This window comes from Marmota flaviventris, chromosome 1 (assembly GCF_047511675.1).
Source record: "Marmota flaviventris isolate mMarFla1 chromosome 1, mMarFla1.hap1, whole genome shotgun sequence".
Taxonomy (NCBI): Eukaryota; Metazoa; Chordata; class Mammalia; order Rodentia; family Sciuridae; genus Marmota; species Marmota flaviventris.
In genome coordinates, this window is record NC_092498.1 from 156,417,285 (window position 1) to 156,433,719 (window position 16,435).

At 46.1% G+C, this 16,435-nt stretch overlaps 1 protein-coding gene across 4 annotated transcripts in view; it reads right to left on the reverse strand.

Moving 5' to 3' along the window:
* The window catches only part of Tango2 (transport and golgi organization 2 homolog), a 37,585-nt gene that overhangs the window by 10,767 nt on the left and 10,383 nt on the right, over positions 1 to 16,435 (reverse strand). For 2 of the 4 annotated variants that reach the window (XM_027924286.2, XM_027924287.3), the window contains exons 2-5: positions 9,029 to 9,123; positions 5,956 to 6,044; positions 1,401 to 1,520; positions 619 to 733 (exon numbers count right to left, since the gene is read on the reverse strand). In XM_027924286.2, the coding sequence (XP_027780087.1) occupies positions 619 to 733; positions 1,401 to 1,520; positions 5,956 to 6,044; positions 9,029 to 9,084 (380 nt within the window). In that variant the 5' untranslated portion in view covers positions 9,085 to 9,123. Of the gene's footprint in view, positions 1 to 618; positions 734 to 1,400; positions 1,521 to 5,955; positions 6,045 to 9,028; positions 9,124 to 9,536; positions 9,667 to 16,435 lie in introns of those variants that run through there. The other 2 variants (XM_027924288.2, XM_027924289.2) reach the window with 2 other exon arrangements.

Below are 16,435 nucleotides of genomic sequence, written 5' to 3' on the forward strand. Positions count from 1 at the left end.
GGATGGGCATCTGAACATGGGCTAACCAAAGAATACTAATGGCCTCCCTCACTATCTGTACTGGAGGAAGCCCCTAGGCTAACAGCATTCACTGGCTTCTTTGGCTTCAGAGAAGGGAGGAAGAGGACCTAGGAGAGGACAGGGAAGCATAGGAAGGATGCTCCCTTCACTAAAAGGCAAAACATACAAAACCTCTCCAGTTCCTATGGCTACATCTCTAATGTGAGAGTCACCTGGGAGCATAGTATTTGATTAGGGCTGCCATAGGCTGCACTGTGAAACCTGCTTATGGGAAGTGAGGAGCAACCTAGCCAAGCCTCTCCAAACAGGCTGCCCTTCACAGTCCTACACTGCCAGGTCCCCACCTCAGTTCTCTAGAGTCAGGAAGAAAGAAGCCTCACACTGTCACAGGAAGCCCTAGGCTATGTTCTTAGTTCCCAAGTTGATGGGTCTGAAACAGGTAGGTCCTCAGGATGCCTGCCAAGCCCACCAGAAACAACTTCTTAGGAAAGGCTGCCAAGCTGATTGGTAGAGTTGAACCTGCTTTCCAATGATCTGTAGACCTGGCCCTCAAAGCAGTGCTGGGTAGCATGGCTGTCCCCCTGCTGGTAGACCCACCTCAAATCAGCTGCTATGAGGTTGAAGCCATTGTATAGGTGGCCCTCTGTGGAGACCTTCTTCAGGTAGGACAAGCTGTCCATATCAGTGGTCAGAAAGTGGGCCACAAGTTCACCTATAGGCAGGGGATACACATGGCTGAGGAAACAGGGTAAACCCTTCTTCCTGGGAATACAGGAGTGAGGCCCCTTCAGGAGGATGCAGGAAGGAAAAGGGTCCCACTAGAGCCACACCTCATTGACTGCACTGCCACTGAGGTTGACACCAAGAAATCTGATTTTTTTCAGTTAAAAAAAGTTTTCCCCATTATGCCTCCATAGAGAAATTCAGCATGAAAGGAGAAAACTTCACTGGGAACATATTTATGTGTGCTCTTGGGGCAGACATATGCTCTGCAACATTCAAGAGGCTGACACAGTGATTAAGAGTGACATTTTGGTGTTTTGTTTTTAACCAGTGCTAGAGATTAAATCCAGGGCCTCACACATGCTAGCAAAGTGCTCTAGCATGAGCTATATCCCCAGCCCCTTAGCGTGACACTTTGGGAAGTAATATGCTTGGAGCTCACTCACTGAGATAAACAAGTCTCAGGTGACTCCCATGGTGACTCCTCTCCTGTCTCTGCCACATGGCCCAGAAGCAGATCAAGGTGGGTGAGGTATATCAGAAGAAGCCCTTACAACATGACTCCTGACTGCCTTAATTGTCCCTAGCCCACCCACCTTACCTGCTATGCCTTGGCTCTGCCCTGCCTAGGTCCCATTCTACCCTATCCAACTTACCTCTGCCACGGGCCTCTGGATCCTGTTGTGGCTGCAGGTAGTTAGTGAGTGCCCCCAGCTTCCCCCGTGTGCTGATGCCCAACCATGTGCCTCCTTCTTTGCCTTCTTCCATGTCAAGCCCTGTAGCAGGTAGCAGGCAACAGTGTTACCACCAGCAATACTCACCATGAAGGGCATCAACCCATTCTGGTCTCCCTCCTGGTCCCTGTCTCCTGGGAAACAAACTCCTTTGCTCCATGAGGACACACAGCAATGCACAGCTTGGTCTAACAGCCTAGCCTATTGAATGGGCTCTAACTCTGCAAGGTGAGGCAGCCCCTGAGGATACAAGAGGTGCAGATGATACAGATTAACATGGGCACCAACTATACCCATCATGACACCAACAGAGGGCCCTGAAATCAGGTAGTCCCTTTGTGACTTCTACAGAACACACCTCATGCTTGAACCAGTTTTGGAAGTCACTTCCATGCAGAAACCAGGCCAGGCTGCCTCATCTACTGGAAACTGGCACAGGCCCAGTCAGTGGTCAGTCCTGCATGGGCTACCACACCATACCACAAGATCTACTAGGCCCTTAAAAACAGGCATTGGGGTGAGCGAGTGTGCTCAGTGGTAAAATGCTTGCCTAGCATGTAGGAGGCCCTGGATTAGACCTCCAGCACCTGCTACAAAAAACAAAAAGAGTCACAAGAGGGGGAGCCTTGCTAGACTAGAGGATCATTTTCCTAAGTCACTAAAATGTCATTTTTTTTTTTAAAGAGAGAGAGAGAATTTTTTTAATATTTATTTTTTAGTTTTCGGCGGACACAAAACATCTTTGTTTGTATGTGGTGCCGAGGATCGAACCCAGGCCACACGCATGCCAGGCGAGCGCGCTACCGCTTGAGCCACATCCCCAGCCCTAAAATGTCATTTTTATAACAAAGATCAATTATAACAGAAAAAGAAATAAAATGTAAACATGGAAAGGAAGAAGCAAAACTGTCTTTATTTGTAGATGACAAGATTATATACTAAGAAAATCTAAAAGCAATACCCAAAACAATCTACTAAAGCCAGTAAGTAAACATGAGCAAGAATTAGAAAAAGAGGGTTGGGGTTGTGGCTCAGCAGTAGAGCACTCTCCTAGCACATGTGAGGAGCTGGGCTCGATCCTCAGCACCACCAATAAATAAATAAATAAATATGATTAAAAAAAAGAATTAGAGGGCTGGGGTTGTGGCTCAGAGGTAGAGCGCTCGCCTAGCATGTGTGAGGCACTGGGTTCGATCCTCAGCACCACATAAAAATAAAGCTATTGTATCCACCTATAATTAAAAAATAAATTAAAAAATAATTAGAAAAAGAAATTTTAAATATACCATTGACAACAGTGTTAACAAAACGCTTAGTATGATTTTTAAAATAGTTAGGAAAACATTTAATGAAAAACATATGGAGGGCTGGGGATGTGGCTCAAGCGGTAGCGCGCTCACCTGGCGTGCGTGCGGCCCGGTTCGATCCTCAGCACCACATACAAACAAAGATGTTGTGTCCGCCGATAACTAAAAATAAATTTTAAAACTAACACTCTCTCTCTAAAAAAAAAAAAAAAAAAACACATGACACCTAAAGATAGAAAGCCAGAGAACACTGCAGAAGGAAGTCAAGCTGACCAAGGAGAAGTGTGCCATCTTGTATGCCAAATGGAAGACCCAACTTCTTCCCCAACTGGCCCATGAACACCATCCCTATCAAAATCCCCTCAGTTTTTTTTTTTAATTACACAGAGATTGGCAAGCTAATAAAATGTTTATGGACATGTGAAGGAATTGGGATTGCCCAAACAGTCCTGAAAAAGAACAAAGCTGGAGAACTCACATTACTTTAAGACTCACTATAAAGGACTAAATTGTTGTTGTTGTTTTGAGATTGGAGTGTCACTATGTTGTTTTGAGATTGGAGTGTCACTATGTTGCCCATACTGGTCTTGAACTTCTGGGTTCAAGTGATCCTCCTACCTAAGCCTCCTTAGTAGCTGAGACTACAGGAGTTTGCCACTGCACTTGGCTCAAAAGGACATTAATTGAGATATTGTGGTATTGGCATCAAGAGAGACACACAGATCAATGGGATACAAATATGTTCAACTGACTTACAACCAAGATGCTAACAGGCAAAAGAGTATCCATTTTAATAAATGATGCTGGAATAACCAGAGAGATGGAAGGGAGATGACCCTCAACCCTTACCTTATACAATGTATAAAAATTAACTTGAGATAAATCATAAACCAAAGCATAGATCTCAAAATCGAAAGGCAAAACAGAGGGAGCAAAATAGGAAAACATTTTATGACCTAATGGAGGCAAAGATTTCTCAAATACAACACAAAAAGAAGAAACCGTAAAAGAGTAGATAAAATGCATTTTGCTAAAATCTGCTCACCAAAAGAAATCATTCAAGAAATGAGTAAGCAATACATTTATCAACAAAGGATGCACATCCAGAATGCATAAAGAAATCCTACAAACTAATAATTTTTTTTAAAGAGAGAGAGAGAGAGAGAGAATTTTAATATTTATTTTTTAGTTTTCAGTGGACACAACATCTTTGTATGTGGTGCTGAGGATCAAACCCTGGCCGAGCATGCTACCGCTTGAGCCACATCCCCAGCCCAAACTAATAATTTTTAAATGAACAGCTTGCTCAGCGCGGTGGTGCATGCCTGTAATCCCAGCAGCTCGGGAGGCTGAGGTGAGAGGATCATGAGTTCAAAGCCAGCCTCAGCAACAGCAAGGCACTTAGCAACGCAGTGAGGCCCTGTCTCTAATAACATAAAATAGGGCTGGGGATGTGGCTCAGTGATTGAGTGCCCCCGAGTTCAATCCCCGGTACCAAAAAAAGAAAAAAAAAAAGAAGAAGAAGAAGAACAGCTTTGCTATCTGACCAAGCAACAGGATCCAGATTTTCTCTCCCAAATAGAACAACCAAAAATTAAAATATGTGAATAAAGGACTTTTGAGATAAAGGAGATGAGAGACAAGAAGCAAATGAGATGAGTTCCATGACTGGAAATTCCCCAGGATCCAGCAAAGGGGAGGTGGGAGGCGGGGCAGCCAGGAAGAGATCAGCAGACTCCCTGAGCTGAGGGCAGAGACTGAGAGTTGGGGGATACAGAGGCAACCAGAGTTCATAAAAAGAAGATCAGAGAGGAGAGCCACACAGAGAACACCAGAGTTCTAATCAGTGCACAAATTATCTGAACCAACCAGAAGGATTAGACCCGGACACTGCTTACACATAATACCAATCCTAGAAGTCAGATTAGAAAAAACATGTAATAATTAGCCCTGAACAGGCTACACAGTTCCAAACCTATCAAATCTTAAGCAGAAGACCTGAAAGGACCAAAATGGCATCTATTTATTTATTTATTGGTACTGGGATTGAACCCAGGGGCATTTTACCACTGAGCAACATCCTCCGCCCTTTTTATTTTGAGATAGGGTCTCCCTAGGCTTCTGAATTTGGCCTCAAACTTAAAATTTTCCTGCCTCAGCCTACTGAGTATATGGGATTTCAAGTATGTGCCACTATACCCTGCTTAAACTTTCTTTTTTTCCCCCCAATACTAAGGATTGAACCCAGGAGCACCTACATTCCCAGCATTTTTTTTTTTTTTTTTTTTTTTTTTTGAGGAAGAGTCTCACTAAGTTGACCAGGATGTCCTCACACTTGTGATCATCCTGCCTTAGCCTCCTGATTCACTGGGATCAATAGGCATGTATCCAGCCTAAACATGGTTCTTGTAATAACTTACCTAATCCAAAACAAAACTCAATTATAACATTTTTTAAATTAATTATTATTTTTATTTGTTCTACTTAGTTGTACATGACAGCAAATGCATTTCAATTCATGGTTCACAAATGGAGTGCAACATTTCAATTCTCTGGTTGTACAAGATGTAGAGATGTACCATCCATGCAATCAATGATAATATTTCAGGGCTGGTGTTGTGGTTAGTGGTAGAGAGCTTGCTTAGCATGTGAGAGGCACTGGGTTCAATTCTCAGCACCACATACAAATAAATGAATAAAATAAAGGTACATCAACATCTAAAAAATTGTTTTAAAAAAGATATTTCTAGTAATACAAAATGTGCCCCACCCAAGCCTTTGCTCCACCAATTCAGCCCATCTTCCCTGCAGCAAGAGAAGATAAGTAGAAACAATAATGCAGACACAAACATACGTACGTACATGCACACACAATTAGGATGCCTCAGAAGTGATATAGCTCCTACATGTAGTCTGACTACTTACTTCTTCAAGGGGTCACAGGGCATGTAAAACCACAAGGACACTGGGTGGTTCTCAATGCTGGGGCTGGATAACTCAATGCTGACCCAGATCCCAAGGTTCACCATATCCTTGCACACATTTGGTACTTACACTTGGAAGCAAGGATATTATTAGGATCATTCTGTGACTTGCACTTTCATGACACCCCAGGAGCCTGAGTGGGGCCATGCTGAATGGCTACCTACCAGGTGTGAAATAAGACTTACCACTGAGGATCTCATTGTTGTTCCCCCAGAAGCCTGCCAACTTGGATGGTCTGTGGTAGAACTCATCCCTGTTGGCTGCCAGAATGAACCTAGGAGAAAAAAGTATGACTGGCCATCTCGGATTGAAACAGAAAATCCACATTCTCTCTCTCTTTTGTGCTGGGGATTGAGCTCAGGTCCTTGCACATGCTTAGCATATACTCTACCACTAAATTACACCCCCAGCTTCTCTTGCTAATATATAAAATTTATAGGAGTAGCAATAAGGATAAGACCTAAAGATGATAGAAACCCTTCAGCCCTTGCCAAACCAACAACAGATAAAAGTATATAGAGGCTTCAGGTAGCCCCTAGGGAGATAGCACTCAGAGCCCCTACCCAAGAAACAGACAGGTCCTGGGAAAAGATGTAAGACTACCTGGCTTAGTGCTAAGAGACAGGTCTGCCAGGGCTCATGGGACACCCTTGTTCCATACTACACAGAGCCCCTGCCCACCCCAAAAGGTCCCAGCCAGTGGCAGGACCAGGTGCTGGGCAAGTGAGGATCAGGAATGGAATCATCAAGCACATCCTGGGGGCCTAGACTAGAGAATGGGGAACCATCCCTTCTTCTGACCATCTGTCCCATTCCTTGAGAATACCTACAGCAAGCCTGTAGGCTTCCTGGAATGTAAGCATGCATGAAAAGGAACTTGAAGACATATGCTGAATGTCAGCAGCCCTCTGAGGGCTGCTCCATCCTATTTTATAGTGAGTTTCTTTGGCAGGAGGTGTCAGGTCTGGCCAGGGACTGTGCATTTCCCTCGAACCCTCTGGGTCTCCTACAGAAGCCTCACCATCTTCAGGGCACCCTATGTGGCCCCTCTCTATCCCATCCACATAGCTGGTTCCAGGGCTGCATCAGGTATGTGCCACCCAGGGTGAGGAGGGAATGGTCTGTCCACTGTCCCTGATACAAGAATCAGCCATTCACAATATGCTGCTGGGAGGGGTAGGAATTAAATGAACTCTAGATAGGGCAAAGGGGAAAAGGGAAGGGAGGGGGCATAGAGATAGGAACGATGGAGGAATGTGATGGTCATCATTACCCTAAGTACATGTAGGAAGACACGAAGGATGTGACTCTACATTGTGTACAACCAGAGATATGAAAAATTGTGCTCCATATGTGTAATATGAATTGTAATGCATTCTGTTGTCATATATAACAAATCAAAATTTAAAAAAAAAAGAATCTGCCATACGCAAAATAACCCTCTGCACCTTCAAGTGCCAAGTTTCAACCCAGACTCCAGCCTACATCTCCTACCACATTTCCTCTGTCCCTTCTAGTCAAAGGTGTCCCCAACCTCTGCAGCAGAGGCAGCAGCAGTGCCCACCTTTCCTGGCCCTAGGGCCATCCTGACTGACACCATTCTAACAGGCATCATGTCTGTCCCTGGACCTGTATAGGTCAGTCGTGGCTTCAGCTGTGCCTGAATAGTGGTTAGGAGGAGGTCCCTGAGTGGGAGGAGACAGATAAGCTACAGTAAAGATACACTAGGGACTGGGTTGAAGCCCCTATGGTCCCTGTGGGGGTGGAAGTCAATTTCCACAAGGTCCTATTCAAGTGTTCTCTCTTAAAAAGAATATTTCTGGGGCTGGGATGTGGCTCAAGCGGTAGCGCGCTCGCCTGGCATGCGTGCGGCCCGGGTTCGATCCTCAGCACCACATACAAACAAAGATGTTGTGTCCGCCAAATACTAAAAAATAAATATTAAAAAAAAATTCTCTCTCTCTCTACCTCTATCTCTCTCACTCTCTCTTTAAAAAAAAAAAAAAAGAATATTTCTTCTCTTTTCTCACCTCCAAGATCTCTGAGGGTGAGTGGAAGATGGGGTAGTAGGGAGGCCCCTGCTGGATAAAACCAGCCCTCCCAAGGAGAGGATAATAAACTCCACAGTCCAAAGCCAGGCTGTTGTCTCTGGGTACCAATTCTTACATAAGGTTACAGGGAAGGAAAAAATACTAATAATAAGGAAATTAAAAGCTTATTAAAGCAGTCTTCAACCTTAAGATGTTCAATTGCCTATTTTTCAATAGGAATGTATCTGCCTAATAATTTAGGAACATTAATTTATAGGTTATTTTACCATAGGAGACACTGTTTAGCTGAATTGCCAGAGATTTGCCTTGCCTGGGATTTCATTAAATACATAATTCAGAAAGAAATGAGTGTGATGACTACCTACTCTGATGCCTAGAGCCCTAGATGAGAGGAGGAAGTAATTCCCTCAGTCAACACTTGAGACTGCAATGCAGATGAAAGTTCATCTATGCCAATGTTCAGGGTCTGAGTGATAAAACACCATGGTGAAGGGCTGTGCATCACATGGCAAATCATCCACTGGTTTGGTTCTGTTCCATTAACTGAAACCACTGATTATCCATCACCACCAAGCACTCTTCACACAGCTGGGGTAAGTGAGCATATGCAACATCGGGGAGATGAAAGGGTACATTGTTGGGGGGAGATGAGTGTGTGCAACATCAGGGGGATGTGTCTATGCAAGGTTTGGGATGAGTCTGCGGGAAGGTATGTGTATCATGATAAGGTGAGTCTGTGACCATTTGGGGCTGGGTCAGTCACCATCTGAGGGGTGGTATGGCAGCAGGTAGCAGGTGCTGTGATCCATTGATCAGGGCCTCAGTGATAACCCCACAGAAGTTACCATAAGGAGTGACAGTCTGTACAGTAGCCACTCCAGGTTGTAGGCAACAAAGGACTTCAGCATGTAAGTGTAAAAAAACATCTTTTTAAAAGATGGTGGTTATGTGATAGTATGACCATGTTATCTTGGTTTTCTATGATAGATATCAAATTACTGCAAAAACAGTGGTTTGGGTTTTTTTGTTTATTTGTTTCCTTTTAAGGTACTAGAGATTAAACCCAGGACTCAGCCATCCAGGGCTCAGTCTACATGCCCTCTGATCTGCTCTCACCCGTCCTGCATGTGGTACACAGGACTGGGAAAGAACCAGCCAGGCATCCCAGACCCAGCAGAACATGAAAGATGCAGAGCCAGAGTGTTACCTGTATGCATTTTTGGAAACAGGGTGAGGATCAAACTTAAAGAAGATGATGCACATGGGTTGCGAGGGATGGCTTTGCAACAGGTTCAATGAGGTCTGCAGGAAAAGGAAAATAATAAGTTGAATAAATGACTGATGATAGAATAGCCTCAATGAACTTACAACAGCCTAGAACAGAAATGCCAGCAAGCAGGGCTGAACAGGCAAAAATCACATGCTTGCTGGCACTGCATAAACATCTGTCTTCACCTGTGCACTAATCAGCATAGTCACTCTGTATCGCAGTTACCCATGATGTTCACAGGCCCTGGACACACCACATGGGGGTGGTGAGTGGGTGTGGAGGGAATGGCAACAGTGAGACTAGGAACCACGCATGTAGCTAGGGCCAGCAGGTAGCATACCCTCCCCTGAAATGGTACCAAATCCTCCCCACAAGCAACCAAGGGAGGCACTTTCATCTCAGCCCATGGCACCTTAAGGCAGGACACTAACTACACCCCACTCACCTGGGATGCTGTGCAGCATATGTCCCTGGCAGGCCTTCATCCAGCTCATGCCCACCACCCCATAGGACACAGGAGCCCTGGACATCCACATCAGCAGGCAGGGACATGTGCTGGCAATGTGCACACACACCTAGGTGTTGGGCAAGCATGGATTAAGTGCCCACTCCCTTGCCACACAGACCCCAGACCCTGTGCCTGGGAGCCCCTGGAGCCAAGCAAGCATTTTCCCACAACTAAGTTGAAAACAGATTAGATATTAATGCCACCAACATGTAAAAGTGACTCAAAGGTCCCTGAAGACTATACGTGTGCAATGATTCAGTCATATAGCTTCAGGCAGAGCTAATGTCTGCAGCCAAGACATGGAACAACCAAGAAGCTGTTTTAATACTAAGAGAGCCAAACATATTCTTCCCAAAAAAGTCTAACAAACCGGTATGCATATGGATATTCGGTGTATATACAGAAGTGAGTCTGCTGAGGTATGTAAGTGCATGAATAAGTCTTTGTGTGTTTCTTTGTACACATGTGTTATGGTTTGGATCTGAAATGTCCCCCAAAGGCCAAGTGCTAAGGTTTAATTACCAGCTTGTGGTGCTATTAGGAGATAGTGTAACCTTTAAGAGGTGAGGCCTAATTGGAGAAAGTAGGACACTAGTTATGAACTTTGGAAGGGCATATTTGTCCCTTGTCACTGAGCTACCATGAGGTAAGCAACTCTGTTATACCACATCCTCTCCACTATGATGCTCTGCCTCACCACGTGCCCAGGAATAGTGTAACCAACCACAATCTTAATCCATGAAACATAATAAATCTTTCCTCCTAGGCTGGGGATGTGGCTCAAGCGGTAGCGTGCTCGCCTGGCATGCATGCGGCCAGGGTTCGATCCTCAGCACCACATACAAATAAAGATGTTGTGTCCGCCGAAAAGTAAAAAAATAAACATTAAAATTAAAAAAAAAAATCTTTCCTCCTTTGATTTTCACAGGTATTTTGTCATAGTGACAGAAAGCCAACTAATATATGTACTTGTGTGTATATGAATAGCATCTGTATATACCTGCATTTGTGAGCATATGAATATTTCAAGGAGGCCACTGAGCTCCCCAAGCACATTAGCAGAAGATACCCTAGAGGTCTGAGTGCCTTATCTTGGTTAACCCTTGGTTGGGGAGTGTCATGCCATATCTTGGGGAACCCTAGGAGTCAGGGAGGACCGTGCTATATCTTGGAACACCATCGGGGGTAAGGAGGGTCCCTAGAGTGGCCTTGGTCCCAGATGTTAAGCATATGGTACCCACTAGAGCTTGGGTTCCTCCTCAAGAGGCAGCATACCTATAAAGTGAGTCTGTGTATCCAGGCCCTTGCTAGGAAAGGAGACCAAGGTTACTCAAGTGAGGTGTCCCAGACCCAGCCCATTCTGTCTCCAAGTCTCAACAGTTCATAAGCACTCCTGCTCCTCTGCCCAAGGTCTTAGAGCAGGCACACAGGGCATCATTCTGGGTAAAGACCCCCAAAGCCTCCCTATTGGTGTATAAGCAGCAAGCATGAGCTGGGGAAGGCTCTTGGTTCACTGTTTCAGGCCAGGAACTCCCAACAATGGCCACAGCCAGCCTCTTAAAAAAAGAGGCCTCACTGAAACCTCCCCCTCTGAAATGGTGCGATGACTCCAAATTCTTGGGAATCTGACATAACAACTTTTCAGACTCTGCATCTCAGCATAAAACAAAGGCATTTCCACTGCACCAACCCTGCTATCAAAGCCAGAGCTGGCACCAGGGGAATAGCAGGGGCTTTGGTCATAGCCTTCAGTGAACACCTGGGTTAACAGCCATGGGGACACTACCAAGTTCACAGCCCTTCTCCTAGACAATGTCATGATGTCTCCTGCTCACTGGTCAAGCCTAGAAGTCAGGGGAGAGGCACAAGGGCTCCACTTTCCATCCACGAACTGCTACTTTCCCTGCCAGCTCCCACAGCTACACACTGGGACCACCAAGGACCCAGTCCCACCAGGCTCTGGAAAAAGCCCTCAGGATTCAGCTGAGGCTCAGAGCTCTCCAACCTGTGTTCCTCCACCTACATACACATCCTTCTCCCATGGTTTCTGCTCTGTTCCAGGGCCCTGCAGGCAAAAGAGTTAATATAACCACTAGGGGCCAATATTCTGCCCTAGGAAGGAGCCAGTGGCTATGCAAGTAAAGTGTCACTATGGTTATGAGAACCATCTGCAGAAGCACAGGGTGCTGGGAGACATTCAGCCATTGTAAATGGGCTGCTAGTCACTGCCTTTCATAGGACACTGAGCCAAAGGGATGCCAAACATGAAGGTTCCTATACAGAATGAGGCCAGAGGTCAGGCGCAGACTGGATTCTCTCCCTGGGTGCCCTGGCAGTGCCCACTGAAGACCATCATCTCAGGGTAATGTAAGAATCCAGAACTGGTATGCAGGCTATTAGGCCAACATTCTTAGTAAAAATACACCAAAGTGCTTGGGGAAAAATGGGTGTGGCAGTGCATGCTTGTAAACCCAGTGGCTCAGGAGCTGAGACAAGAGGATCCTAAATTCAAAGCCAGCCTCAGCAACTTAGCTGAGGATCTAAGCAACTTAGTGAGACCCTTGCTCAAAATGAAAAATAAAAAGGGCTGGGATATGGCTCAGTGGTTAAGTGGCCCTGGGTAAAACCCTGGTACCAAAAAAAAAAAAAAAACTTGAAAAAATATGAAAATATCTGAAAAGAAGCCAAGATCACCAAGGATTTGGAAAATATCTCAGAGAATATAGGGACCCAGAAAGGAAAGCAGGGCACAGTGGCTGTTTCTGGCTCAAAGCATCTGTAAGGACAAACTAGGCTTAGGTTCTGGTAGCCTCATAGGAGAAGGGCACAGAAGACAAGGCTTAGGGTCCTTCATCAATATAGGGAATCTAATTCCTAGAGGATCCTCCCCCAAATTAGATTCTCAAAGTAAATAAGATAAACACATGTAAGTAAGGGTAAGCTACATCCACAGTCACCCCCAGGGGCTCTGAGAACAATGTGCAAAAACAGGGGGAAAGTCCTGATTCAGCCAGACTTCCATGGATTAGACTGAGGTTCATATTGAGGGTGCCCACAATTGGTAGATACCTGGATACAAACACCAGGAGTAAGGACCAGCAGAAAGGGATCCACACATATATCATAGATCAAAAAACTCTAATTCCAGAAAAATAAAAGCAACTGAGAGGAATTGAGCCAGTAAACCAGAAAGTTTACAAAGCACTAAAGGAATTTTTAGAAAGTTCTTGCTGGGTTTGGTGGTGCACACCTGTAATCCCAGTGGCTGGGGAGGCTAAGGCAGGAGGCAAGTTCAAATGCAGCCTCAGCAAAAGTGAGGCACTAAGCAACTCAGTGAGATTCTTTAAATAAAATACAAAATAGGGCTGGGGATGTGCCTCAGTAGTCAGATGCCTCTGAGTTTAATCCCTGGTACAAAAAAAAAAAAAAAGTTCTTTAAAAATGAAAGCCATAAGCTATAGGAATATAGGAACCATAAGTCACAAGTTAAAGCTCAGCAGGGAACTTTTCTTTCCTTACTTTTTCTTTTCTTTATTTTTATTTATTTTATTTTTTGGTGTGAGGCGTTGAACAACAGTGGATTATTCAAATAGGACATAACTGATGAGATGGATCAGCAGAATCATCCTTGGCAGTGCAGGGAGATAAGAAGCATATTGAGACTTAGAAAAGTCTCACGTATCCCACCTCTCAGGTACTGTGGATAGGGGATCCCAGTAACCACCACATGACCAGAAGACACAGTGCCCTCACCCTGGAGGAGCCAATTTTTCCCTGACATGAGAACCTGCCAAGCTGAGGTCATGAGAGAAAGCCTGTTAGCCAATCCCTACCATAATCCCATTGGCTCAGTGCCCAGCAGCTGCCCAAGTCCAGGGATGATGAAGAGCTCTTGTAAGGACTGCCCACCAGGAACACACCATTCTATAGTATCAGAGAAGAAGGGTAGACCCTCAGTCCTGGTCTACTCTCTGACTGCAAGCCCCATTGCTGGGCAAGACTGCTGACAGGAGAAACCCTTGTCCATTGTCAAAAAGAAAGGGCCCTTGGTTCAGCTTTAGGACCCTGCCATCCTAGCAGACCAGCCCTCGAGACAACAGTGATAAGGAGGGTTCCACTCTCCATAGGAAGGCAAATGATGGATCTCCAGGTAGCCTGGTGCTGGAGATGTTGGCGCAGAGCCCAGACGTGCAATCTTGATGAAGACGCAGTCATTGGGAGGGAAAGACCAGAGGAAAGCCAGCCCCTGGGGAGGGGACCATCAGGAACTGCCTTTCTCTCCAATCCCTCACCCCCCACTCAAGCCAGGCCCGCTGCCCACTGGACCCTCCTTCTTCCTTTCCCACTTCGCTCCCTCAGCATACCCACCTCCTTCACCTATGCCTCTATATACTCCATCAGCAAACTCTTGGCAGGTTCCTGTGAACTCAATGTATCTTCCACCCAGGCTCCCACCCACCAACCCCAAGCTCTGCCACTGACAAAGTCTTCCCTGACACCCTGCTCAATGGTCCACCTTCTCACTCCTGTGGACCTGCAGGTTCTGAGAGCAAGCCCTGGGTACAGACCCTGGCCTCCTAGTCATTGCATAGTGGGCAGGGTACTCAGGGTAGGCAGGGAAGGTGGGCACACAGGCAGTTATAATCACCCTACAGGACAAACCCCGTGGCATACTGATCACACTGTTGTGTACCTACATACTTCCCAAGGCTACTTCCCACATCTCTGTAGGAAAATCCATTGTGCCACAGGTGAGGCTAGCGCTCATCCTCAGGAACATCTACATGTGCCACAAGGACCTCACCTTAAAGGATACCTGGATTGTTCAGGAGAGGGTGGCATCCAGGGGAGAAATAAGCCTGGTTTTCCTGTTGATACCTCCACTGTCTGGCCCCAATTCTGGGTTCAACACATGGACTAAGAGGAATCTCTATAGGTCCTTGGCAGCCTCGTCAGGACCACACAGGATTTTAGGGCCTCTGAGGCCCAAATAGCCAGAGCTAGACCACAGCAAGAGCAGGTAAAGGAAGAAGCAAATAGGAGGACCAGGGATCTGACCAGGATCTCACCCAGGGGCTTTGGGAGCCCGACCTGGAAGCATCTGAGTATTTACAAGAAATCATGTCCTATGACAAGTGCTTCCTGCCCCAGCAGAATGAGGAGAACACAACACCAAGCTACACACACTGCCAACAGCAGTCAAATGGTCACACACACACCCATTCTCTTCAGGTGTAAAAGATTCACCCTCCCTCAACCTCTCTCCTAGTCTCAAGTAACCACGATAACCACCAGGTCATAGGAGAAGGGAGAGGGCCAACAAAATGGTGCAGGTACCACACATACTCACTTGGAGGAGGCTAGCCCAGGGTATCACAAGGCAGGGGAGGGTCAGCTAAAGAGTGCCATCCCCAGGCTTCAAGTTTCACAGGTGTGATCCCTCTCACTAACAGCTCTAGCAACATATCCAAGGTCATACACTGGGGATGTGGCAAGATGAGCCTAGTGAGGTTCATGGAGAGGTGCCTGACAGCTTGAAATGGCATGAAGGAGTGACGAGTGGCTATTCTAGAGTGAGTACACATGGGATGCTGGAGCGAAACAGGCCTCCTGGACTCTGCACTTGCTCCTGGCAACTACTTCCTTCCCAGTACCAGGACACCCCCAGTACTGGTTCTGTCCATCTGCAGATCCACAGGCTATTTTGCCCAGTCATGTCACAGAAACTCCTAGAAGCTGGCATGCCACTTATAGAGGTCCTGTCACCTCACTGATCTCCCTATGGCCAGGCTTCCAACCCTCCCCAAAGGAGGAGAAGCAGGGGTGACAGAGCAGCAGCCTTCCCCAGGTTATTATGGTGGTGGCACTGACAGCACTGTCCTAAGGGCAACTGCCATGATATAAGGGTACAGGCCAGTCTTGTTCAGGCCCACAGGAATGAAAAGCTCAGATGTGTGGTCCAAGTTGAAGAAATGAGGCCATGTGGATAGTAGTCAGGAAAAGCCACATGCAAGAGCTGAGACTAGGGTCTGTGAGTTGGCCAACATCCTGACACATGTCAAGATGCAAGAGCAGTGTGACACAAGATCGTGATGAGGTTCCCTCACCCCACACTCAAGCCACGTCTGCTGCCCTCTGGACTCTGCGTGAGCTCGGAAAGAGAAGTGGCTCTCTTACCAGAAAGGCAAGAGAAGTGGCTCTCTTACCACTGTGTGGGGAAGCTTTCCACTTCATTCTCACTATGAACCTCAAATGGATCCTTACTGTGACCTAGGCTGCTCTGCAAAGAAAATCAGAGAGCTAAGCCCTATCATCATGGCAGCTGGCTTCAGCAGTGGCCTAAACAGTGCACCCTGGAGTCTCCTTGACATGGCTTCCTTTTGATGCCATGTTCCACAACTCACATAGACTCTACTTTGCTGCACATGACTACCAGGCAATGTTTGTTAAACCAAGATGTCACCTAAAAAGCCAACCCTGTGAGTTATAGGTCTTCTAAAAAAAAAAACTACCTGGAAAGTTCTAAAAATGAACAGGGACCAGCATGAACTCCTGCTGAGCACCAGAGGCTGTGGCCTGGAAGTATGTTTTCTCTGAAAGCACTCAGCAAGGTCTGTGACTGTATCAAGGGTCTCTAACCCAGGGACTGTGATTCAGATAAGGCAGATACTTGAAGATGCAAGTGCATGAATGAGGCCAGAGTACCCACAACTCACATCTGTCCACCAATCCCTAGACAGGGGACTACCAATGTGTCCTTAGCCTGCCTAGCAACAGCTGAGAAAATACCACATCTCCTGGAGTATTATAGCAAACCCAAATGTGCACCTTTTCTA